This window comes from Haliotis asinina, chromosome 10 (genome assembly GCF_037392515.1).
Source record: "Haliotis asinina isolate JCU_RB_2024 chromosome 10, JCU_Hal_asi_v2, whole genome shotgun sequence".
NCBI lineage: Eukaryota > Metazoa > Mollusca > Gastropoda > Lepetellida > Haliotidae > Haliotis > Haliotis asinina.
Window position 1 is genome coordinate 24,962,082 of NC_090289.1, and position 25,858 is coordinate 24,987,939.

Sequence of the window (25,858 nt, forward strand, 5' to 3'; positions counted from 1 at the left end):
TGTAAATTATACAGACAAATATTGTTTCCTGTGAACATTAGAGCTTTTGGCACTGGATCTTTATTACATTCAATGACCTGTAATCTTATGTCAAACTGGAACAAAAATGGGCAAAAAAAGAGAAATGGCATTGAGGCTAATGGTCAGTAGTTTTCCAGAGAGACACAAACATGAAAACACATGACTTCCTCTTTGACTCTCATCACCAGGTATCTTCTCATCACCAGCAGCAAATCACTCGAGTTATGAGTCATGAGTTACCTCCCTTGATATGACAGGCAACAAACATATTTTTTTTCGTAACATTTCACTCATTTGCTGTCATAACACTTTGGTTGTCAGTTTGTTGTTTGCATCCAGTAAGGAGTTGCTTTCCTTTGATTTGTGGCTCTTTCTCTCCTCAATTCAGCTGAACAAATCTGTATGTAGCCAAAGAAACTTTTCCCAGTATGAGGAGAGAGATATATCCCTTCATTCCATTCTTCCAAGAGTTGTCTCCTGTACGGTTGTCTTACTTATTATTGTCTTCCTTGGAAAGAAATGATCACATATTAAATGTTCATGATTCTGTATGGCAATGTGACCTCTTTTTGAAAGAGCTGGCCAATATGTATCATCAAACTGTCATTCAAGCTAAGCGTTAAGCCTTAGTCAAGGGATACACACATTCTCAGCCCTGTCTAACATTTCTAATATCAAGGGAGGCAATTCCCCTGGCATCTCTAGTCGTAAATGTAATACCCGTTCAGCACCTGAAAAAACAACAACATGAAAACTTATAATGGATACAAATAAGCAGTCTTAACATGCATATTAATCACTATGGAATTAGAGACTGTTACTTTTAAAGGAAAAGCAAAATAGATTACTTATTATGTTTCTTCTAATCAATCAAAATTATTCCAGTGTATGCAGTAACAAATCTGGTCTTTCCAGAGACACTGTACAAGTTTGTTACTATATAAGGAAGTCTATGGTGTACTTACACATATCAAGAATAGTGGATTGGAACTTCAGTACTTATCTATTGGTGGATGTACGTAGTTTCTAATACATTTCACCACTGATACTCGCAACAGTTACAAAGCTCATAAAATGTAACTTCACAAAAGATTCTGAAGAAGAATGTTCGTCTGATATCCAATTTTTATTAGCTAGATATACAATTTCAGCTAAACATAATAGTGATATAAGTATACTGTGGATAAACATGTATACATAAGATATATTTCTGGAGTACTGCCTCCGATAAACCGGTATCATTAAAACACGACTTCAACATAAAGGTTAACATGTAGATTTGGTTCTGGATGAATGAGTTTGTTTTGTTAGAAACATTAGTGAATGAAAGATAGCCAATCCAAAAAGAATCATCTGACAGCAATACACACATATAAGCTAAAACAAAGGCTATATATATATATATATACACAACATCTACATAATGCTAAAAACATTTTCTCTAAATTAACAACTATAACATATCTTTCTTAAAAATAATTCATAAACAAGCTGACATGTTTTCACACCGGTAATACACAAGGTTCAAGTTTAATGGATGCTTATATTTCCCCGAAGTAATTGTTACTGGGCAGTAGGTCAGAAGGTGATGGACAATGCATCCAACAGCACCAAACTTTGAGAAAGTGAGTGACTAAGATGTAACACTATTGAGATACGTTTTTTATCATATTCCTGTATGTTGGTGTAATGCAGGAGACAAGCTCCAACTGATATTTCTAATATGCTAATATATTAAATACAATCTTGGTGAACAAGGGAATTAAACACCTGATCATTGGTTTTTCTGGCATATGAAATGAACACATCTCTGCAAATAGTTCTGATGATTGCGGCAAACCCTGGATTTAAACCAGTGATCAATGGATCTTGGTACAGCTATGGTAAGCAACTTCGCATTGAAGCATAGGCCTAGACACTAACTACCATCTTCTGATGACTGACTCAGCTATAGCTGTATGAGTATGACATTAACCCACAAATAAGCCCTTGTCAAAAATTTAATTTTAACTTTCTACCATAAATAGTTAAAAAGAGCATTCTTCTTCTTGACATACTTAACATAAGTTCTTAAGTAACAAGCTGTGATTCTTTCAAATATTGTGATATTCAGATTTGAGTGTATACCTTCACAAAGGTATTGTGAGAATAATGAATTAAGAACTGTGGACTTGATTATCTGCTACAAGCTTTAATTGACGTTATTTCATTACAATTAATTCATTTTATGTTGTAAACTTGAAAATAATAGTGTTAAAATGTGTTATTATACCAGTAGCCAGTCCTCTATTTGCAGCTTTCTAAAGCAGGGCAGGTATATTCACCGTTTGCAAACTGAACTCGTTTTACCTCTGAGCACTACACCAGGTGAGTTAACTTAGCACTTGAGAATTGTTGAAGATTTGTAAAAGCTGTTCCACAGCATGTGACATTGTGTGACATGAAGGCTAAGCAGGCAAAACATGGAAGAATGATCTTTCTATGTACTGCAATATATATATATATATATATATATATATATATATATATATATATATTTGGTTCCTTAGCAGGAAAGGACACGTCTCCTAAGTTTGACACAAAGGGAAGTAACCCAGAATTGAATTATCTCCCCTTGACCATCAATTTTCAGACCATGTTCAGAATATCTCACTCACAAGAATGAATGCTGATGGTTTGATGTCAGCAGTACACATTGAAGGAAGAATAGGAATAATATCAAATACAAAATAATGAAATGACTACTGATCATTTATTCCAGTTGTCCAATGGAAGGAAAATTGTTAATTCTTTTACATAACCCTGGTTGTCTTGCCATAAATATCAGAAATAAAAAACAAAAAAAATTGACAGACGCAAGTGATACCATGTACAGAGAATATACTACTTAGACTTCAGCCTTGAAAAGTGCATAAGCAAAGAAACTTGAAGTTTCGAGCCTCGTCACCAATAAAACAGCAATGGAAATGGTCCATAAGTAATTGCTTCAAGTTGAAAAAGAAATTCTATTTCATGGGTTTGAGTTTCCATGTGATGCAATGCATAAAAAAGAATAGTAAAATTATAACTGACATAAATAACGCATACATGCAACAAAGCTGAAAATGGCTGATGAGCACTAGAACTAAGATTCCACATGTTGTTTATTATCATTCTGCAGTCTACTTCACATCATGGTGAACATACCTGCCCAGTTGCTAGAAGCTGATCACAAGTCAACAGATAAACAAGCCAAGCATGGCAGAAAAGCAGACAACTAATCGCAAAAGCTTGCATGATCAAGATGCAGTTCCTAATGCACTGTGTCATAATAGCAATGGTTTTTTTTACTGCTTCAAGGTGAGAAATAAACAATCAGTTCACAACATGAGAATAAACAGTACAAAATAAACAAATGAAATTTAATAACAATCTTCAGGATCAAGAAAAAAAATGCCCAAGATAATTGAAGAATCAAATACTTGAGATTCAATTAATGTAAGTCCAAGATTTATCTCCCGTTGAATGAGAAAAAGAAATGATCACGAAACCAACAGCCCTCTCCCTTTCTGGAGGCCCCAAACTCTGTCTCCATCAAATCTCAGTCCTCCACATCATCAACCTCTGGATCTTCATTGCAAGATTTCAAAGGTCAAGTAACATAACTGTGGTACATAGTACATATAATACTCAAAATCTATCAAAATACTTATAAGGTAAACATGATCGGTTCCACAAGGATTCTGTATGCAGGTTATCTTTCTCAATATAAAACTGTGAGGGACTCTTCCTGCCTCATGACTTGAAGCTACACTCATTCAAATCTGCATGGAATCTGTCATAGCTCCAGCTATAATTTTACTGAGAGGAGCATGATGGTCTGTGTTGGGGCCAACGTCATTCAAAACAAGCTGAGTTCCATTTACTTCACTTCTGTATAACCCTGTTGACAGAATTCCATTACCGTTAGCATTATTATTGGTATTGCTTCTGCCCGGGTTGTAAGAACTTTTCATTGTCTCCATGTCTGTGATATCAGTTCCTGCTTGCTGCCCTAACATGTGGCTGCTGCGTAAGATCTCATCAATTTGTGCCCTGTTGAGATTTTGCGTCAAACCAAACTGCTGATTTTCCATATTTGGCACAAGGGACTGCATCCCATCAGAAATAGAATCATGGATGCTGGACATTATGTTTTCATCCACACTTGATGAGACGTTGTTGGAGGCGACTGGCGACGACATCATGGAGCTAATGTATGAAGATGATGAGAAGGAGATGTTAGGAGACAGAGTTGGCGACAGACCAGTTAGGTAGTTAGGCATATTGGGGGACGTGATGGTGGGGAAGGGTGGGGAGTGCGTGCCCATCGATCCCATTCCTGCTGCAGGCACATTTTGATTTGGACTCAGCTGCTTTGGCGACATCCCCATCCCCAGGGGTGACGGAATGGATGAATCAGGCAGCGGTCCCATTCGAGGGGACGGTAACCTTGACCCCATGAACTCGGGTGCCATTACGTTGCTGGGATTCATGGCCATAAGGTTAATGTTTGTGTGTACTGTCCCTTGATACTGAGGCATGTTTTCACCTCCAACATTATTCCGCATGTATGAAGTGGACGAAGGTTTTCTACTGGAGCTGGGTTCATCATCTGAGAGGGGTTCTTTCTTGATAATGGGCTGGCTAGAGGCAGGTGCCTCCAGGAGAGAGAGGGCATTAGCCAAGTGGTCTAGCGCGAAACGAAGTGTCTGCTTTTCACCTAGAGCATAGGAAGATGGAGAAAATGAGGGCAGGAAGCGAAAGCCAGACATTATGCGCAAAGCGAGCAAACCAAATGTCTCTTGCACATCTAAATTTAATATAGAATATGGTTAATTTCTGTCTTAAAATTCAAAATTGTTTACATCCATCAACATATTTAGTGTCCAAGATGTTTAACTGAGTTAAACCACCTTCCTGTATAGAGAGAATATTAGAACTGTTTTTACCATATATTATCACTACAACACTTTTTGTAGAGTCTGTGACAGACTAGTAAGAAATGTCTTCAATCTTAATTATCCTGTATGCATACTAATACTGGTAGAGTTAGAGCATTTGCTCATCACATTGAAGATAGGGGTTCAATTCCCCAAATGGGAACCATGTGTGAAGCCCATTTCTGGTGTCTCCTGCCATGATATGGCTGTAATTGCTAAAAGCACCATAAAACTAAATTTTCTCACTAACTATTACAGTATATATCGTATACCATCTTATAAACACTGTCTATGCTCTTACTGATCATGTTTACCAATATTACTAATCCTGAACACAAAGTTATTAATACTGTATTAACTGTTATGCATCCTGTTTATACTCTTACTAATAATGCCTGTTTTAACGTATCCTGTATACAATACTTATCAAGCTCCATTTCCTAATCCTGTATATAATAAACGTGGAACTTTTATTGATTTTTCTTATAACCCTATAATCATAATTTTCTTACTAATAGCATCTACAGTCTTACTATTACTGTCAACATCCTTAATACCCTTACTAATCCTGGGCATAAGCAGGCAGCACTTCCTAATACTGTTTATACTGCATAGTAATGCTGTTATACGCTGTTTAGTAACAGTGTTCATGGTGTTGGTAATATTATTTACACTGTCACAGAAGCTGTTTTCACCCGTTTGATCCTGGACATATAAATAAGTTGGAGGCATGTTAAAGTTACAAAACAATTATGCTTGAAATGCATAGAATTAAATGCTGTTTGCTCTCACTTTCAAAACTGATAAATTAATTTAAAATATGAAAAAAAAATATGATCTGTAAATACATTTTTTCTTATTACTAAATTTAGATGTGCATGTGATGGTACATGACGGCAAAACCTACATGAGCAAATGAAACTGGATTTGCAAGAATCTACATACACAATCAAATGCAGCAACGAAATATACTACCAAATCAAGCTGAAATCTCATAATCTGCTACACCCACTGATAATGTGCAAACAAAATGCAAAACTAAAATTAGCACTAAAAGTCAGCAAAGCATAAATATAGGGATTTAATATGCAATGTTACAAGCATTGATTTATTGGATATTTGGAAAAAGCTAAACTTTTGAACATGTTAAAGAAACAACATTGAAACTATTATGTCCTGTGTATTTTCACTGGCGATTTTTGATAATGTCAGGTATAAAGAGAATCTGATATGTATGGACATGTCCACAACACTGTTATATATTATCAAAGATATAAGACTTTCCTTTCTTTTGTGATATCCAATAAATCAGGTTATGGTGAAGCCCCAGCGTACAATGATGGAGGTATATATAGTGGGAAGGAAATAAGGTCTTACCTTTAACGCTTATGCTCCGGAGATCAGTTAGTTTCATAAGAAGTTTGGCGAATATGTGCGGCTGTTCTTGCCTCCGAGAGCGAGTATAATGCTTCAATGCCTCCAGTAATGGCTCCTGCATTTGCTCTATTTTCTCTGTATCTTGTAACCCTGAGCGATCTGAAAATCAGAGAGATATTATTCCATCTGAGCATGGATTCTTGAGTCCTGTCGGTCAAACCTAGTAAAAATTTAGCAGATTAACAATCCTACAATAGAGACCCTCTCTCATCAACATCAGATGGGATTAAATTCAAGCAATGCAAATCTTCTAGACCACCCTCACCCACCTTTGTACATCCATACAAGTGGGAAGGCCATGTGACTTGAGTTTTAACATTGCGTTATAGATGATTGACCTTAAACAGCATCGCTAGTAGTAGCTGGACTTTGGACACCTGCATTTTATGGGTCCCTGTCTTTGACAATTTACCCTAACCCTAACTTTCATGGACCCGTACAGTACACTCTACCTGCTTTTTTGCAAACTGCTTGTCCACCACGAGTCAGTTTCAAAATTGTTTTTCCCCTCTTACGCTGAAATCCTGGCAAGCTAACAACAAGTACCTTCTTTTCACATCTTTCAGTATAATCCAGCTCTCCACACAGATTCTGTAGCCACTAGAAAATTAGGGTTAGTGTCCCTGAATGGGATCTTAAGGCTGATTATTCTTCATGTGTGAAAGTCTTACTGGTTCACAGCATTTTATAAACTTTCTTGTACACCACTATAGTGGTTTCAAAACAGTAATCCCTGAAATTGTAGTTTTTAGATAATGAACAAGCTAGTGGTTGATAAATATGGTTAGACAGACACAGCACCACAGTGGGTTCTTATAGTACGCTTACATTGTGCCTAACATAGCCTATGTAATAATTCAGAAATTGGTTCCAGATACAGCCTATGTAATAAATAAAAACCCCATATACTCTCATATAAACTGCAGATTAATTTTAAGTGTAGATTCAGATATCGTTTCCACCCCAAACACATTTTCTAATTTTTTCATGAAGCAACCGTCTGCAAAGGGTTGACTTACCTCCACTAATCAAACATATGGCCGACAGGATTGCAAACTCTGTTTCGTCTGTGCTCATAGCTTTAAGGGAAGCAGCAAAGCTGAAGATGGTCCCAGTGAGATTGCCAAACCCTCCTTGCTGTAGCTGATCCTTATTTAACGTCACTCCATTCGTGAACACCATGGAGTCTAAGTCCGCATCATATCGTGCACTGAGCCGTAATATCTAAAACAGACAGTATCATCCAAATCTCTCTAGATCTAATGACGCAACAACCAACGAACCGAATATGTACAGGAATATGAGTCTTGCAAAACAGCATTCCTAGCTCCTGAGACATGGCATAAATGTTTATATTGTTGGCAAGTCTAATTAAGAAACAACATTCATGTCATACAAGTAAATAAGTACTACAATGTATTAAATACTGTGGGCATTCACAATCAAATATGACCACCCAAATCTCTTGGAATGTGCAATAAGAATGCGATCTTACTTGGTATAGTTGGTACAGGGAAGACTTGGGTTTGATTCTTAACAAAGATACAATGGTTTGAACCCATGTCTGGTGTCCAGTCCCAGTTGTGAAGTTAAAAAAGCAACTATACTTCCTCACATTAATGAAAATAACAGAGAGTACTAGCTAATCAGAATTTGATATGTTAACTTGTAGACAGAATGACATATCAAGAGATAAACTGAAGGTGCACAGATGTATGGATACGACAGAGTTTTACCATAATTTCTAAACATGCTGCCTTTAGTAATGCAATTTGATATGTTAACTTGTAAACAGAATGACATATCAAGAGATAAACTGAAGGTGCAGAGATGTATGGAGATGACCGAGTCTTACCATAATTTCTAAACATGCTGCCTTTAGTAATGTAATTTGATCCGACTGTGAAAGTGTTGAGAAGCCAGGGAGTTTCTTGGCAAAGTCCACAATTTTCACAATACCATCAGAGGATAATTCACTAATTCTCTCCCATAATATAACACTGTCCTCCTCTTCACGTGGTTTCAATGATGGCTGAAACAAGAAATACAATACATCACTGTCATAATACCAAACCTTTTAACATCTGTGCTAGAAAATTATATAGAATGCACCAGGAATCATTCAACAACTTCACTTTGTGGTTAAAATGTTTGCTTGTCACACAAAAAGACCTGCCGGAACCCCACACAGATATGATGTGGGAAGGCCACATCCACAGTGATATTGTTGGAATAATGCTAAATGTAGCGTAAAACCTTTCTCACTCACTCACACTTTCTCTCTCTCTATCCAAGACAGCCAGCCAATTCGGAATGCATTTAATAGAAAAGGTACCACCAATTCCACTGTGTCCAAGAGAACATGAATATCAGAATGAGAGAGTGAGTTTGGATTTGTGCCACTTTTAGCAATATTCCTGCAACATATCATCAGGGACACCAGATATGGGCTTCACACATAGTACTCATGTGAGGAATTGAACCAGGGCCTTCAGTGTGATGAGTGAACGTTTCAACCACTAAACTACCTCATCGGCCCCATTAATATCTGGAGACAAGAGTAAATGGAGACTCTTATCTCAGTTCCTTCTGTATTGAATAAATATTTCACGTCTTGAAAGCTTGAAATTAGCTTACCGATCCCGGACTGTCCTCCATGTCAGATATGAAGGTGGCTCTGTGAGCTTCCAGAATATCTTGTATAAGGTTCTGGTCATCACCAGTCAAGTCCTCATTGGGACTGCTAGTAGACTCTGGTTTAACTTTGCGTTTCTTGTTCCGATCATTGCGCACCGCTGCAGAATGATAAACAAAATGTAGCAGTGAAATTTTACATGACTGGCAGGAGGCAAAAGTGATAAACATAACACAGATAGGTACGTCTCTGAACAGTCCTTCCCGATTGCTTACCTTTATACATTCTAGTTTCCTTTAGAGAAACGTTCCTGTTTCAATCATATCCTTTACTTATTCAAATGTGCCACATCCTATAAGCAGCAGATGGGTACCAGGTAGGAAGAGAATTGATCTGATAATGCGAATGCATACTTTCTACTAACGGTCTGATTGGCCTAATTACTATTTGAAAAGCATATTGCAATATACTGGTTTAGTGGTAATACTTTGCAGTCTTAACATCATGTGGTGCTGCATATTTGCTTCAATGCTTGGTCTCTTTCTACCCTCTTTTCCTTGAAGAATCCCCAAGAATTGAGTCTTGAAGACACTGTTCACTGAAATATTAACTTTTACTGATGGTTAATCACAATCTGGGGTCAAGTTTAAAGATCATATGGAAGTTATATACCTTCTTTGGACATTCCCGCAGCAAAGCACTTCTGCAAGCGACAGTACTGGCATCTATTGCGAGTGACCTTGTTGATCGGGCAGTTCTTGTCCTTGTGACATGTATATTGCATATTCTTTTGGACACTACGACGAAAGAAGCCCTAAAAAAGGAAAGCACTTCAACATTACCAACGAAATGATCTTCATGATTCATGAACATTTTACAAGCATCACACCAACAGAGTAACATTTTACCTCAAATGCTGATAGATGTAAGGTTTCTGATTACAAGCAAGAATTCAAGAAACATGCTAAGCATTCAATCTATACATTCTGTATTCATCTTTTGTTCAACTAAAACATACATCATTTGAACCAGTCATGAGCAGGAAATAAACGATGCTCCTTGAAGTCACATGTCAATTTCCAATAAAGGGATGCAATTCAACTCAAGAATGGTATCAGTTACTTAATTATCAGGCAGTATTCAGTCCGTAATAGTATTACCTAATGATATGACTCATGAGGAATCTTCATCAACATGTTAAATACAATAAACTATAACACAGTCTGTAGGGTTGTAATGATGCAACTTTTGATGGCTTGCAATTGTTGAGCCTCTTTCACCAATTAAATGATGGCAGAAGCAAAAACCTATCTATGCATCAATAGTATGTTTTACTATCAATAGTTTAGAAACGGACTTCCATTGATAAATGCACAGCCCAAAATGCAGGAAGAACAAGATTCATTCTCTTTGATTTAGAGTTACTCTTAAACAAAGTTAATCTGCATTTCAAGTTTCTTGTCCATTATTAACAGAGGCTGAAACCACTTCAGCTAGTTTCTATATTATATAAAAACTACACATTCTCTGCAGAAATTATTTCACCTGAGACATCAAGGAGAGAAAAAACCTATCACAATAGTAGTTTCACCCCCAATCGTCACACCTAATAGTTTGTTGTTAAATGCCAATATACCAACACCAATCAGTGTGGTGATTAACATCAGGAATAGAGATACGATGACATGCATCAACCAAGTCAGCTGGCCTGACCACCTGATCAAATTAGTTGCCTCAACAAGCATGGGTTGCTGAAAACCAATTGTCACCCAGATTTTCACACTATCAGACAATCTCACCTTGCACCCTTCACAAGAGCTGACACCATAATGGTAGCCGGATGACTTGTCATTACAGACAACACAAGGCTTGTAGATCCGTGGAGGAGGGGGAGGAGAAGGGGACAGGTTAGTGGGACTCGTCACGGAATACATTCCACAGTGAACATCATACAGTTGAGCTGCAAAGGAAAACAAGGCTTCAAATGAGGATCACGATATCAGACATTTCCATCCTCATCTAAACAGCTGCAAGGAGATGGCACTTCTGTGAAACTCCAATCTTACTGGTGTAGGAGTCAGCAGATATATGGACCGAGCTGACTAAAAAGCTAGTTCCTAATTCTGACTAATAAACAAAGATTAGTCAGAAACAGATACAAGACAATGAATATTATTTTACAAAGACAATAAGAACTATTCTCGGGTGACTTATTAATATTAGCAACTAAATGTATGACTGATTCTACCCCCATGAAGTAAATAATGGTGTACTTGTAAAGAAAACCCTTCTTTGTATTAGTTTGTCTTAATGTTGCCAAGAATGTGATGGCTTGATGATGAAGGAGGTTGAAAGTGATGCAGGTTTCAGATGCGTACTGCTTTGTTGTGTATTATGATGCTTATCAAACTTAAGCAAACATAACCCCAAGATACACAAAATCTTCCAAAGGTACGCAGCACTAAGCATTCCCCAATTTTGATCTGCTTGTAACAATGAGCCCTACTGAGCAGCAGTGTCATTACCATTAAAAAAGAAGCACTGTGTAAATGGTCAGTGAGCACAGTGTCCAACTGGAGAACACCAGTCTGTTTACTGGTATTCCATCTGTATGGCAGTTACCTCATCCCACTGTGCACCTACTTACCAAACATTCTGGATACTATCAGGACAAAATGTAAGTTCTAAAATCTTATTTGCTCTGGCTCTGAGCAGGAACAGAAAGAGGCATAAAATACAGTTCCTCATAATACACTCCTGCTTTTATAAATGATCCAGTCTCATTTTGTTTCTATTTTTAATGCTATCTTAAAATAAAACATGATGTCAGCAGACCAATGCAATTTGAAACAGTGAGTCATAATGTAAACAACAGTTGATGAAATACACAATACATTCATAAAATCTTGTCATCACAAATAACACATTTCATCCAACAGATGCTTGACCTCAAACAGATCCAAAAGGTCCATTCCACGAGGTGATCTTACAACTATGAAAATCCCATTCCACGAGGTGATCTTACAACTATGAAAATCCCATTCCACGAGGTGATCTTACAACCATGAAAATCCCATTCCGTACAGTGATCTTACAACTATGAAAATAATGTATGTGAAAGTGTGGGTATTATGGTTCTCTTAGCATTATGAAGGCGTGGAAAATATCCCAGTGCCCTGTCCAACAGGGCAATATTAGTGCTACAATAATCTTAGGCAATGTGCAACTGACACGACAATGCTAGCACTAAGATTGCTTTGTGAATTTGGCCCTAGTATATATTAGAGGAAATAATGTACCAGTAATCCATAAAACACCCATAATTCAGCCAGTAATTGTTACTACTGACAAGAATCTGAAGCAGGAGTATATGTAAAGTCTTGCCAGATTCATGCATGAGGACAACAGTGGAATGACTGGAACGACATGACACCCGACAACATTCAGCATTCTGCAGTCACACAGAACTGCAGTGTAAACGTCTTACCATAGCCAGCAATATCCCAGACAGCATTTTTCCCGTCAGTTTTGAAGTGGGCTGTTACCATAAAGACACAAGAGAATTAAAAGTGAAACATGTCATGTCGTGGTCCGTCTACCAACATTTTGGCAACACCGACAAATTAACATCTGATATTCGTCTAAAAACTCTTCTTGGCGATATGCACACCCACTGAATGAAATTTCAGCTTTTACTGTCTGGGACAAGATGGCTGAATGACAAACGAGAGTTCCAAATTTACGTCTTGAACAGTGAATAACAAATTGCGATGAACCTGCAGTGTGATGAGAAGCACCTGTTGTTTGAGAAACCCAAGTAACATTTGCAAGATATCACCCACAAAAAGCAGTACTTGACCTTTGACCAACACACCCAACACACTCACATGATAACCCAACAACCATGATAGTCACTCAATACATTCATGCATAACTGTTTGCTCCAAATTAATAATTATTTTCACTTTTTCAGAACTTGGATGATTTAAAGATTATCCCAGGACAAGTTGATTTGGGTCCATATAATTTTACTCATATTAATGGTAGGTACAGGCAGTATGATTTTTCCAGAGATAACAAAAACAATATTTTTGATGGAACAAGGTATTGTGTGATTATCAGGCATGACAACAGGCTTGAGTTGACACTATGGGTACACTGAATGGGTACACTGAATGGGTTGATGGTTGATAGAGGGAGGCAGGAAGGAATAAATGGAGATGCTCTTACTCTCTTTGGATATATGAGGTACGTAGGACGGTTTAGAATCGAAGACAGCAAACTGGCCGTTGTAAGAGTCAGCGGCATTGTTGAAGGCGGCGGCGGCGAGGTAGGCAGCTTGGTTGGGCATGGTGTTCACTGGAAAATCAGAAGGGTCTCTACACTGTAACTACTGCAACTCTACTTGTGACTACCATGTGGTTAGGTGGGTCTCCCCAGGTACCAACAATCTGACTGTATTACAATGGTTTGTAAATAATTCAACAAGTCCTGTCCAGACAATGATGAAAGATTAGTTTTAAGTCCAGGCCCGTCATAACACGATTGATGAATGAAAGGAGTGAGTGAGTGAGTGAGAAGATGAGTGCATTAGTGAGAGATAAATTGAGGAGGAAAGACGGAGGAAACTGAAGAAAGGAACATTCAATGTTGTCTTGGCATCTTGTGACTCTAGATCAGACAATCCAGTGATTGAATTGAAAGCTTAAGCAAAGTCTCTTCTGGGGAACACATCACCCCTAATAGAGTTCTTGCAACATTATTTTGAACAGTAACCCGGTTTCAGCAGTGTCACGGGTTTGAAGATTAAGGAACATTAGTGCCTCGATTCCCAAGCTACTTTTTGGAGGAAAGAATGGTTTTGAAGGTTTAAGAATATGGTACCAAAGAACAAAACCTCAATGTGTCCATGTCCTCAATGAACATCAAAGATGTTTTAGGAACATCTCACCCAACATACTGGCCTAATATACCAGCATGTGACCAAGCTACCAAGTTCTCACAGCAAACAGAATATGACCAAGACCGAAAACTAAGGTACTCAACCTTAATATTCCCAAATATTCCAGTAAAAATGTCACTGTTGACGGAAATATGTGTACATAGTAAACATGGTACAAGCATCCTTCACCTCTGTTCCACACTGAGAAAGAAAGAAATAAGGTAGGAAAGAAATATAGAATAAAGAATGAAAAGAAGAACGCATATGAGCCATGTCCAAACCCAAAGCATGTTCATAGCACTCACAATACAACTGTATAGCAATCAAATAACAAATGTGAGGTATATACCTGAGGACTGTATCGTGTGGTTTGAGGACCCCTGTGATGTATCACTGACAATTGGGTGGGTCCCCATGTTGTGGTTCATGTTTCCTTTCTTCACATTGAAGATGGTCTACAACAGACCACGCCTGCAAAAAAGATCACAATATTTACTATCACCTCTAATACTGCACTGACAGAAGCAAGGCATGACATCCATCTTGGTTACAACTGAAATCAGAATGATATGCTCCAATCTTTTGCAAAGTCAAAACTGTTGCCAGATATTTCCAGCTGTCCTTCCTCTTCATATCGAACTAACAAAATATATCTTTTTTGTTCCCACAGATATTGAAAATGAAACCGAACTTATGTTTTAACAAATTTAGTTATGGTTGGCAGATGATATGAAGTAGGCAGTCACTAATCTCAAGTTCTTGTACTAATGCAAATACCATATCTTGATGACATCATAAAGAATTTGTCACTTGTCTGCAAACTGAGAATGGAAAACTATTAAATTTTGTATTCTCACCATTCAGATGACTTCATTGTTTCTTGAATCTTCTTAATCTGAAATTAATAGAATGGACGTTACAAATACAAATATCAAAACATGTGGATGCATTTAGAAATCGTTTACCTTGAAAGACAAGATACCGTGAAATATATTCAGTCATACAGTCTGTGTGTCTGTGTAACAGTGACCTGTGCTTGTATCCAAGTTAACAATTTTTTAAACTAAATTTGCTCATCTTAATTATATTTCCAAATTCATTTCAGAGAAATAGATATCTTAATTCAACACTGTCTTTCAGAAATCCTGAATCACTAGTATCAGGATATTTGGCATCTAACACCACTAAAATCTGGTAAAACATTCTCAAATAATTCTCTTTGCTGATTCAGTTCAGTGCTTTTAGCCTATTATTTACACTACCTTTGTGCAAATATTTCCTTATTCTTCTGAGAAATGCAATATTTTTTTCAAAAGAAGTCCAATTCAATAATAAACATGTTTAAGGCGCAGACACATCACAGGCCAAACAGGCCGCTGATCCTGTATGACACCATTAACTAATCTACATTCAACATATGAATGATCTACATTCAACCTCAAAGACAAATGCTGAATGATCTTTGCAATGACTGCATTTTAGGGCCACCATCTTGGTACTCAGATGATGCTTGAATTATCTCCCTTTGAACACAACCCTAGGTCAAAGAGGTCAATGTAACCTTTCTGCCTCATTGACCCTAGAAGTAGGTCATGTCAAGCTGAAATGACCAGAGCTTGTAACTGAATATTTCCTATGCTGCCATGAAAAGCAGGGGGTATTTTTACTGTCAGCAGGAGGATTTAGTTTAGTAATGGTCTGATCTCAAATCTGGGGCCTGCTTTTTCCTTTACATGATAATTACAGGGCTTGCTCTATCATTTCTGTTGATGATAGGAAGTCCAAATTGCTGGACACATTTATTGGCAGTTGGCTGAAAGAATTAACATGAAACACAATGCTAAAATTGAATGTTACTTTAGGGTGCAATTTCCTTCCAAAAACCAGTCATGTACCAAAATCCTTTGAAAGGGTGGATCTTGTGACAGATTATTGTACGTGGACATGTGTATTTCAGAAAAGGCCAGCCACAATAAACAAACATTACCTCTAAACTACATATTCAAACCTTTGACCATAGGCCTGTAAACCAAATAAAATTTGTCAATGCTCACAGGCCTTATATCACACTTCTCTAAAAATAAAAATGCATTTCTCTCAATAATATCATCCATCAGCTCTCAGGGAAGCCACCATGTAATTTACTTCCCTCCAACCTCACCCCCCAAATTATGTACTTAGATTACAATGTTACATTGAATGTTTGAATGAATTTATGCAATGTTACATTTAACCAACTCTCACACTCTTTACCATCGAAACATTATTTCATTATTTATCCTGCTGAATCATGTCCCTTAGAACACTCTTTATGTATATCCTACGCACAACATGTGATTGAAACCAGTTCAGCAAACATTGACAACACCAACATGCAACAGTTTTTGATGTTCAGAGCAATTACAATCCATTTATGGCAAGTGTTTGGAAGATGTTCGCCTTGAGCTTGCAATTAGTGATTTCAGTCAATTTGTAGGGGATAATAAGTCTTTTATTTCATCAGTAGGAAGATAAAGTGAGTGCATATACTCCAAAATGTATAATATAATCCAAAATATTGTCGAATATGTGTGAAATTGAGTTTCTAACATTAATAAAACACAATTTTTATACAGAATTTTACCTTCACATTTCAACTGTTAAAAGGATTTCAGATCAGCTAACTCGCCACATTGAACTCTTGTTATTTGATTGCATTATACTGTTTAAGATGGCTTACAGCTGACAGACATACACACCTCTACATATTTATAAAATAGACTACCTTTTAGAGGACATGTGGAACAGGATGTCATTCATGACAGCTGCATCCATTATTAACCCTGTGTCTCTATCTGCCTGGCCTACATTTATTGTCATCTGGTGCTCATTGATTCCAACAGTTGATGCAGCTGACAGATGAGTAACCAGTTCAGTCAACAAGTCATGTATGTTATAACTACACCTGTTTCTTTATATTTCATATACATCACCACTCAGGATGACAATAAAGATTGTCTTTCATAAATTGTTAAAGTGTAAATATATTTTTAACGCAATCTTTAAAGATCAAGATCAAGACTGATATAGTTTACTGTAAATGATCATTGTGTGTAAATCTATTTGATTTCATGATGTTTCTGTTGGAGATGTGTGTATGTAACTTGCATCTGTTGTTCAAATGACAATTTTTTCTAATCCTGTCACACCACAGATGATGCATTGAATGAAACAATGAGACAGACTGAACATATTCTCCAATTTTTCACAGATAATACTTTTCCAGCAGTAAAATGAGTGAACACTTCCATGCTCTCTCTAAAATCTTGACATTCAGGTCGACATAAGTTGCTATTTGTATGATATCATAACATAATTTGAAAGTGATTATGATCACTAGTGATGACCGTGATGGGAGATATACTTGACTGACAGATTAGATTGCCTCTGAGACATAGAATGAGGTAATAATAATATTTTCACAACAGCTTGCATGAAGCTCTTGGAGAAATTGAAGGATTCACTAATGTACGTTATGGTTGTCAATACCATTGGCAACAAGGAAGTATGCCCTGTCCATTTGCCCATTGTTGGCTTCAGCCATGTCATAAGTAGTTCACAATTGTACAGTAAATTCAGAAAAGTCTGATCACAAAAGATGACAAATACTAAGAGCACAGCAAGCGACCATTAAGTATTACAAAGCAGATGACCAGGTTGTTTAGAGATGGTTTTACATCATGCATCCTAGAACAACAGATATTCTCAAAGTCATCTCATTGTTCACATCATACAAAGCTATCAGTTTGCGACACTAACAATGATATTATGTTGCCCTTGTTGTATTTAATAACTGATCAGTCAGCACTGAGAACCACAAAAATGCTGTTGAAAGGTTATTACATGAAATCTGTCCATGTTTTGAGTGATATGATGGAAATATATAACAAGCTAGGATATAGGAGACTTGAATGATGGCAAGTAATCAGCGTTGAGATAACAGACCCCCAGTTATTTGCCTTACTGATGAGGAAAAAGCATGCACAGGTGATGTTCACGCTTGTCAACAGCTGGCCTGAAGGCTGGGTGAGGTCTTCTGGTTCGACATTAATTACCACTCAGGACTGGTTTACACAGATGGACATATGTTTATTTTGGCACAGGCAGTAAATTCAACAATGTCACATGCACTTATAAATAATCAATACTGTGTCTATCTGGTTCTAACATGGCTAAAACACTTGCTGCCTAGTAATGAAATAGGATACTGGAAAGTCAGTTTACTACACTTATCAAGACAATCAATTCACCATGGTCATCAAAAGAAGTCAGTTCAACACAGTCACCAAGAAAGTCAGTTCACATGTCATCAAGAAAAGTCAGATCACCATAGTCACCAAGAAAGTCAGTTCACCAGTCATCAAGAAAGTCAAATCACCATGGTCATCAAAAGAAGTCAGTTCAAAACAGTCACCAAGAAAATCAGTTCACATGTCATCAAGAAAAGTCAGATCACCATAGTCACCAAGAAAGTCAGTTCACCAGTCATCAAGAAAGTCAGTTCAACACAGTCATAACCAAGCAGCCTGACAAGTCAACAAGAAACAGTTCTCAGCCAAAGTCATGAATATTTAGTCCAGCCACCTGAAGCCTGCTTATAATTCAGTCTGTTCAATCTGTTCCAGACAATGTCTGAATAAACAGGAGTGTTACAAATCATACAGCTTCAGTTTTCTATTCTTTTTCTAGCCACAGTTTTTGGTCAAAGAAAGCCTAAATTCGTAATTTCACCTTCATGGTTATGGCATGGGCCATTCTGATCCTTATCCCAAATTGTCAACAACACTGGAAAAAAGCAGGTCAGTCTGGCCCAGGTACTCTCTGTCCATCTACCACTGTGACGATCCAATCTCCACTTATGTGAATCATCCAAAATGGGTATGTATGCATTAAAATCTCATCAACCTCTGCCCACTCATGGTCAGCCTCTATCCATTTTTATTCTTCCAAGCATATATCATGTAGCCAGATGTCAACGCACTACACCACATGTCTGTTTGTTTATTCTGAGCCAACTTTGTACCTACTGGACAATATGGACCTTAACATGTGAAATCAAATCTGTCAATTTTCTGCAACATGATACAGAGAGCCTCGTGGCAGTTCTGGTTTACAATGTACATACACTATCATGTTATGCTTGATGGATTTCTACACTCTTGTCCTAACAGTGGACTGCCCACAGGGTGGCTCTAAGAACTGGTTCTCAGCCAAGTGTCCCATTTCTTCTACAGGACTTAAGGAACACTATCAACACTAAAATAAACTCCCAACAAAAACATTATGGCAAATGGTCCACCTTGATCATTTACTTGCCTGACGTGGGCATTGGCAGAATGGCGCTAGATGATCACAGAAAATATACTGAGATTAGGGCCATGAATGGGTGACAATGAACTAATAATACCTTAATGTTGGGGCACATGGGTGGCCTAATCTACCACAGTTTCCATAAACCACACAATGTTTTGTCTCTTACACATGACAGGATCATCTGATAATGGATTTGATGCAGCTTCATTATGAACAGGCACCATACCCTTGTGTATGCGTTTGACCAAATTGGAAAAGACCTGCATGACTGTGGGCTTGCTTACATTAATCCACCATGTTATATGTGAATTACAGTGTCATACAACACATAACTCTGATGAAGAGGATCGTGTCCACTGACTTACTTACCCACACAAATACTGATGTTCAGCAGCTAGTATGTCCATAACTTGTGCGCCCAATGTTTGTAATCATGTCAGCTTTTCTGGGTACAGGAACTGGTTATCCAACACTTAAATCTGAAAACAAAGAACTCTGATAAGTTTCCATCATGTGTATCCTGATTACACCGACAGAAAGTAACTGTCTGAATGACAGACAACAATGTAGAGAGGGCAAGATTAATATCTGGGGGGAACTTATATGACACTTTAGATTTCAGTAACAAGTCTTGGAAATATAGTAGCTGGGAGGAAGCAAACAATTGGCTGTCTTGTGTAATCACTGAAGTCAAAATAAATTGTTTTCAGCTAACAATTTTCACAGAGTCTTTTGGGGATTTAGAAAACAATAGGATGTTACTTCCAACACCTACAGTAGTCACTGGTGCCATGGTAGCATATTTACCTAGAGTGAATTTAATTTTATTGGTTCTTTTACAAAGCTTACAAATTTGAGCAATACCACAAGCAAAATATGTTGCATGTGCTCATAACAAATACTCAAGGAAACTACACTGATCATTATTAACATGGAGACTATTTTTTTACATACATTTTTTGATAACACATAGATGATTCAGTGTCTTTTGACTGAAAAATAACTGAAAGATCTCTGAAAGATAATAATTGACTGAATGGTCAGACAAGTACAGCATTGGACCAAAGTCATTGATCAATCGGTTCAACTGACATATCCAGCAACTCTACTGCTAAGAGTGACCTTGTTTGCACTAAGATGGATTTGTGAATATGATCTTTTGAGAGAAAAGTAAGACAAAAGAACTGGGTCTGCATTCACCAAACATTCTTAATACTGTAACAGGCTTAAGTCACATTTGTGGTGCAACCCATTTCGAAAAACACAATTTCAGCACTACCACTGACTTATTTCCTGCTGTTTCATACTTAAAACACTTGTAGTGCAACAATGCCCCATGAACAGTGGACCTACAATTATTATAGCTGAAGCTGTTCAATCACTAGTAGTACTGAAACTACTTAGTAAAGACGGTCCCTCGTAGAATAATGGCGTCCATCAGGACAATGCTCCCACGAACTGAACAGCCATTTACTTCAACTTTATTGTCCCTCAAGGGAAATTTGTCTTGCATTCAAAGAGGCAATACAAAGCATATAACAACAAATGATTTACAGCATATACACACAATGTCAAGCTAATCAGAATATAAAGATAAATGATAACATAATCAAAATACATAATGACATAATAATCACTCATGCCTCATCATAGATTTCACTGTTACAATTTTGGAAGAAAAATTTAGAAGTTTATGTTGCAGGATTTCGAACTTGTGTTAGTTTTGTAATACATGATTTTGAACCAGTGGACAGAAGGGAGAACTTCCAAACAATCACTAACAAAGTGTGATGGATCCGTTTGAATGGAAAGAGCTTTCTTTGTAATTTTTGACATACTGAAAAGGTACAGGTTTGAAATTGAAGCCACAAATTTACTGGATATGTGTACAATTTTGTCAAGTTGTGTTTCTGTTTTTCTGTGTAAGAAGATTGCCAGCAGGCATGAAAGCAGAAAGTTAACATACTATTAATCAATATATGGAAGAAAGATTTTAAGATATTACTGTCTACATTAAATGATTGCAATCTTCACAGAAAGAGAAGACACTGTTGTGCTTTTTCCATGTAAACCATGTGAATTTGATTTCCATGAAAGTTTATTATCAATGACAGTATCCAGGTATTAATACTTTTCGACTTATAGTCCCTCCATACAAACATTCCCCAATTTGGTTTTTCAGCTTTGGATGTCAACTGTAATTTCCTTTGTTTTGTTTATGTTCAGTGGGGAGGAAATTCTCTTTGCACCATAAAGTGAACACATCAATATTTTTCCTATACTCTAACTCTGATTGACAAATAAACCCAAGCAAAGTGGCATCAGCAGAAAATATGAAATTAAAACAAGTGGATAAATGAGACATACAGTCATTTGTATAGAGTGTGAAGAGGGCAGGTGACAGGACACAGCCTTGAGGAGCACCAGTACATCTGAAAGTATTGAATTGACCTGAACACAAGAGGTTGGTTATTTAAGAAGGCCTCTGCCCACTTGATGATGTTACTATTTACATCCATGCTGAGTAAGTTTCTTTTCATCAAAAGTAGCTGGAATGTGATGGAGTGAGTGAGTGAGTGAGTTTAGTTTTACGTCGCACTTAGCAATATTCCAGCTATATGGCGACGGTCTGTAAATAATCGAGTCTGGACCAGACAATCCAGTGATCAACAACATGAGCATCGATCTGCGCAATTGGGAACCGATGACATGTGTCAACCAAGTCAGCTAGTCTGACCACCCGATCCCGTTAGTCGCCTCTTACGACAAGCATAGTCACCTTTTATGGCAAGCATGGGTTGCTGAAGGCCTATTCTACCCCGGGACCTTCACGGGTCTGGAATGTGATGGAAGCAGAGGAGAAGTATGTAAAGAGTATTCTTACATAAGATTTTGAAAATCTCTATATGAATATGGATATTATGCAACACTGAAATGAGTACATCTTCTGTCTGTCTACCTGTAAGCAAATTGTAAAGGATCCATTTGATGTATAAGGATTTTGTTTAAATACGTTCAAGATAATTAACTTGAAGCATTTCATGGTTATATTAGAAATAGTCACTGGGCTGTAGTCATTAATTATCGGGAATGGGGGTAATATGTGATGTTTCCAAATTGTTGGCATATGATGGGCATCAACAGACATCTCAAACATCATTCAGTATGTCCCATACAACTGTTTACAACATTTTTGTAGTGCAATGCCAGGTATTTCATTGGAGGCCAACTGCTTTCCGAATATTTTTCTTCCGAAATGTTAGCATAAAGGTCGGGGGTTTATACTAAATTATCATCTTCTTTTGTAAACCGAAAGTCACAGTGTTCCTTAAAATGATTGGTGCGAATGGTATTAGATTCGCTGCATATTGACACGTACAAATATCGCACACAATTGTATTGTTGCGTTGTCAGCATAAGATATTGGCCAGATGTGCTCTAAAGAAAGTGTTATAGGGCCTTGCAGTAACTAGGTAGCCTTGCTGACATCACCTCCTTGTATGATCCAGTCAGCAATATATCACCAGATGTATGTGCCACCTCTACTCATAACCCAGGTCAGTACTCCATCACAGTACCAACTTAGCATACAAATTTCATGAGCAACAAAACAAATACAACTTGAAGCATACACCACGAATGTCATTTCAAAATTGATTACAGTACTGTTCTTGGTTTTATGACGGAGAATTTGCACATGACATAAATCTGCTGTTGAAGTCCTATAAATCAGACACTAATAAGTGGAGTGATAAATTAATTACATACAAGTTACTAAATCACATTAGTCAGCATAGTTGTACAACATTATAGCCAATGACCAGCGAATCAAGAAAAGAGTAGTGAATTTTCCACATAACCAAAGCATACTGATAGCTTTTGGAATCAAAGGCTTTCTATGCACAATCACAACATTTGAAAAAAAATATACCCCCAATAACTAACACTTATGAAAAGTAAACAACGAAAAACAGTCTGTAGACTTCTAACACACATTTTACATGCACAAATTAGTGATGATCTCTGTTGTTCACTACTGGACTCTGTACATTACAAACATTGACTGAGTTCCCAGTTACCCAGCCTTGCACCTGAAACACCTTCTCCTATATATTGTGTGGGATAAGACAAGCCCCTTACAGAGAAGAACTGAGCTGCCATCACTCAAGACATGTTCTTATTGTTACCAGGGACTTTGAAGTGTTCAACAAATGGACGGAATACACAGCCACAACTCCAGCTGTTAAAGCTGTTGTTGGGTACAAGCAGCCTACAGCTGTCAATAAACAAGTCTGATTTAGAGTCTGTATACTGTATTTCTGAATGGAGATGGTGTCATGATGAAAAGAATACATGTAAAGACACCAATAAAATTCTAGTGAAAGTTCCAGTATTTCACTCTGTCAATCAGACTATGAGCTAATCTGTTGCTTTTGTAAATGTCATCATTCACTGTGAGAGAAAATTAAAATGATAAATTTCACCTTGTTTGCAAAGTGCAAGACCTTTCCAGGACTTAAAACATAAAAGTCTTTCAAAAAGAGACTTGACAGTAAATTCATTCAAAACTAAATTAAAGGCCTTTTCAAGTGTGTAAATACAGTGTCCATGCATATGCACATGGAGCTGTGTCATTCAATACATGCCACAAGAACACAACATGGAAAAATCTAGCCTTCAATCTGTGTCAATAAATCAGTATTTGTTATATCTATGATTATGTAACAACACTATTCCTGACCAAACCATGTGGCAATCAATGAATTCACTTATATGTTTTTCTACTTTAGTATCAGGTTTATGAAGCTGATCAGGTCTCAGGGAGCTCTGGCCACCACGGACTCTGACACTGAACATGTTACTCAATACATCCAGAACTGGAGTAACAGTCACACATTATAGATTAAAGTAGTGCATTAATCTGTCCATGAACAGTGCATGAGCAGTGCATGACAGCAGTAAATAGAAGGTCACACACCCTAGATGCCTGTATTTGCCCAACAACTGTGACTTACCTAACCTTGATGCCCATTACAGCTTCCCATAGTAACACCCTGCTGTGAATGAAGGCCAGCACAAGGACAGTGGTCAGTCAGCGAGACCCAACTGAACAATGAGGAAATATTGATCCGCACAAGTGAGCACACAGCAAGAAACAAACAAGTGCGTGGTCACTCCTGGCTGGCTGGTTGGCTGACTGGCTGGCCAGCAGGTCAGCTTGGTCAGCGTCTAGTCCAGTACACCGACTGACCAAGTCTCTGAACCAGCTCTTCCTAGGCCGCCAGCTCAGAGTTGTGTTCTGGCCAGTGGCTAGGAATGTGAGGCCACAGCCTGTCCTGATAATACAGTGGAGATACAGGATGTGGCGGGGCTCATATTCACATCATGTAATTACTGCTGATTGTAATAGATGATTGTAATAGATGATTGTAACTGACGTTCTTTGTACAGAGTGCTAGGGAGTACTCAACACTCTGTGTCTGTGGTCAATCAAGAGAGAGCAATTCAGAGCTAGAGATGAGCTGAACAGTGGTCAGTGAAAGGTTGAGGGGAATTGTGTTTGCTGTAGTACACAGAGAGAACCTACCTGATGAACCAAGACACATCCTATTGTTAATGGGATCATTGATTGATATGTCAAATATGACTTTTTCTCACAGAAATGGTTGAAATGGTTAGTTGTCAAATACTGAGAATATATTCCTGCTGCATTACAACATTGTAAATATTCAGTCCATAACTGACATCCTGAGCTTCAGTCAGCATGTTTGGGACATGAAGACATGCATAAACTAATCCAGTGAGTCTGGCTACCATATCCGTTTTGTCATCTCTTACGATCAATTCTGAAGGCCAATTCCAAAACTGACAGAAAAGCTGCTTCATCACATTAATTTCAAAATCATCAACACAGCACACATTACAGTCATGACAACTGAGAAACAAATCTGCTAATACAAAGTTGCCCATACTACAAAACCACCACTTCTACCCTCAACTCTTTCTTGATATCAAACCTCCATTCAGTGTGACTGCTTTGCATTCAAAAGATGTATTTGGCCGGACCCAGGGATCAAATGATGTGCGAGTTTACAGCTGTATCCAGTGGTCAGTGAAGGTCTGAGAGGTGGACATGACTCACTCAACAAACACAGAATCTACACAGCCTGGCTACGATCAATTCTCAAATAAAAACAGGTAATTTGAGATGAGTGAAATTCCACACACACCCCTGGCTCTCATCAGTTGATCGGCCTGGTCAGTGTGGCCAGCAAGCAGGTGTACATTATACTCATACATATACAAGATGTTTGCTTCAGGGCTCATATATGAATACTTCCCTGAATATGCTGACATAACATTGGTGTGGTGATATTCATGTGGGAGGCATTTCAAAACTTTAAATGTCACTTTCAGTAAGAGTGAATATGTTTTAGGACACTTTCATGAACATTCCAGCAATACCTCTCTGAGTGAGTGATAGAGTGAGTGAGTGAGTGAGCAGGCAAA

The 25,858-nt window shown here is 37.7% G+C and overlaps 1 protein-coding gene across 2 annotated transcripts in view; it reads right to left on the minus strand.

Moving 5' to 3' along the window:
- Window positions 1-24: 24 nt before the first annotated feature.
- LOC137298192 (retinoic acid receptor gamma-like) overlaps window positions 25-25,858 on the minus strand; it is a 78,227-nt gene continuing 52,393 nt past the window's right edge. Inside the window, exons 4-15 of one of the 2 annotated variants that reach the window (XM_067830348.1) lie at window positions 19,718-19,827; window positions 14,854-14,891; window positions 14,346-14,467; window positions 13,285-13,413; window positions 12,542-12,592; window positions 10,854-11,014; window positions 9,727-9,868; window positions 9,057-9,214; window positions 8,275-8,451; window positions 7,439-7,643; window positions 6,360-6,518; window positions 25-752 (exon numbers count right to left, since the gene is read on the minus strand). In XM_067830348.1, the coding sequence (XP_067686449.1) occupies window positions 652-752; window positions 6,360-6,518; window positions 7,439-7,643; window positions 8,275-8,451; window positions 9,057-9,214; window positions 9,727-9,868; window positions 10,854-11,014; window positions 12,542-12,592; window positions 13,285-13,413; window positions 14,346-14,424 (1,362 nt within the window). In that variant the 5' untranslated portion in view covers window positions 14,425-14,467; window positions 14,854-14,891; window positions 19,718-19,827 and the 3' untranslated portion in view covers window positions 25-651. Of the gene's footprint in view, window positions 753-3,818; window positions 4,763-6,359; window positions 6,519-7,438; window positions 7,644-8,274; window positions 8,452-9,056; window positions 9,215-9,726; window positions 9,869-10,853; window positions 11,015-12,541; window positions 12,593-13,284; window positions 13,414-14,345; window positions 14,468-14,853; window positions 14,893-19,717; window positions 19,828-25,858 lie in introns of those variants that run through there. The other variant, XM_067830349.1, reaches the window with a different exon arrangement.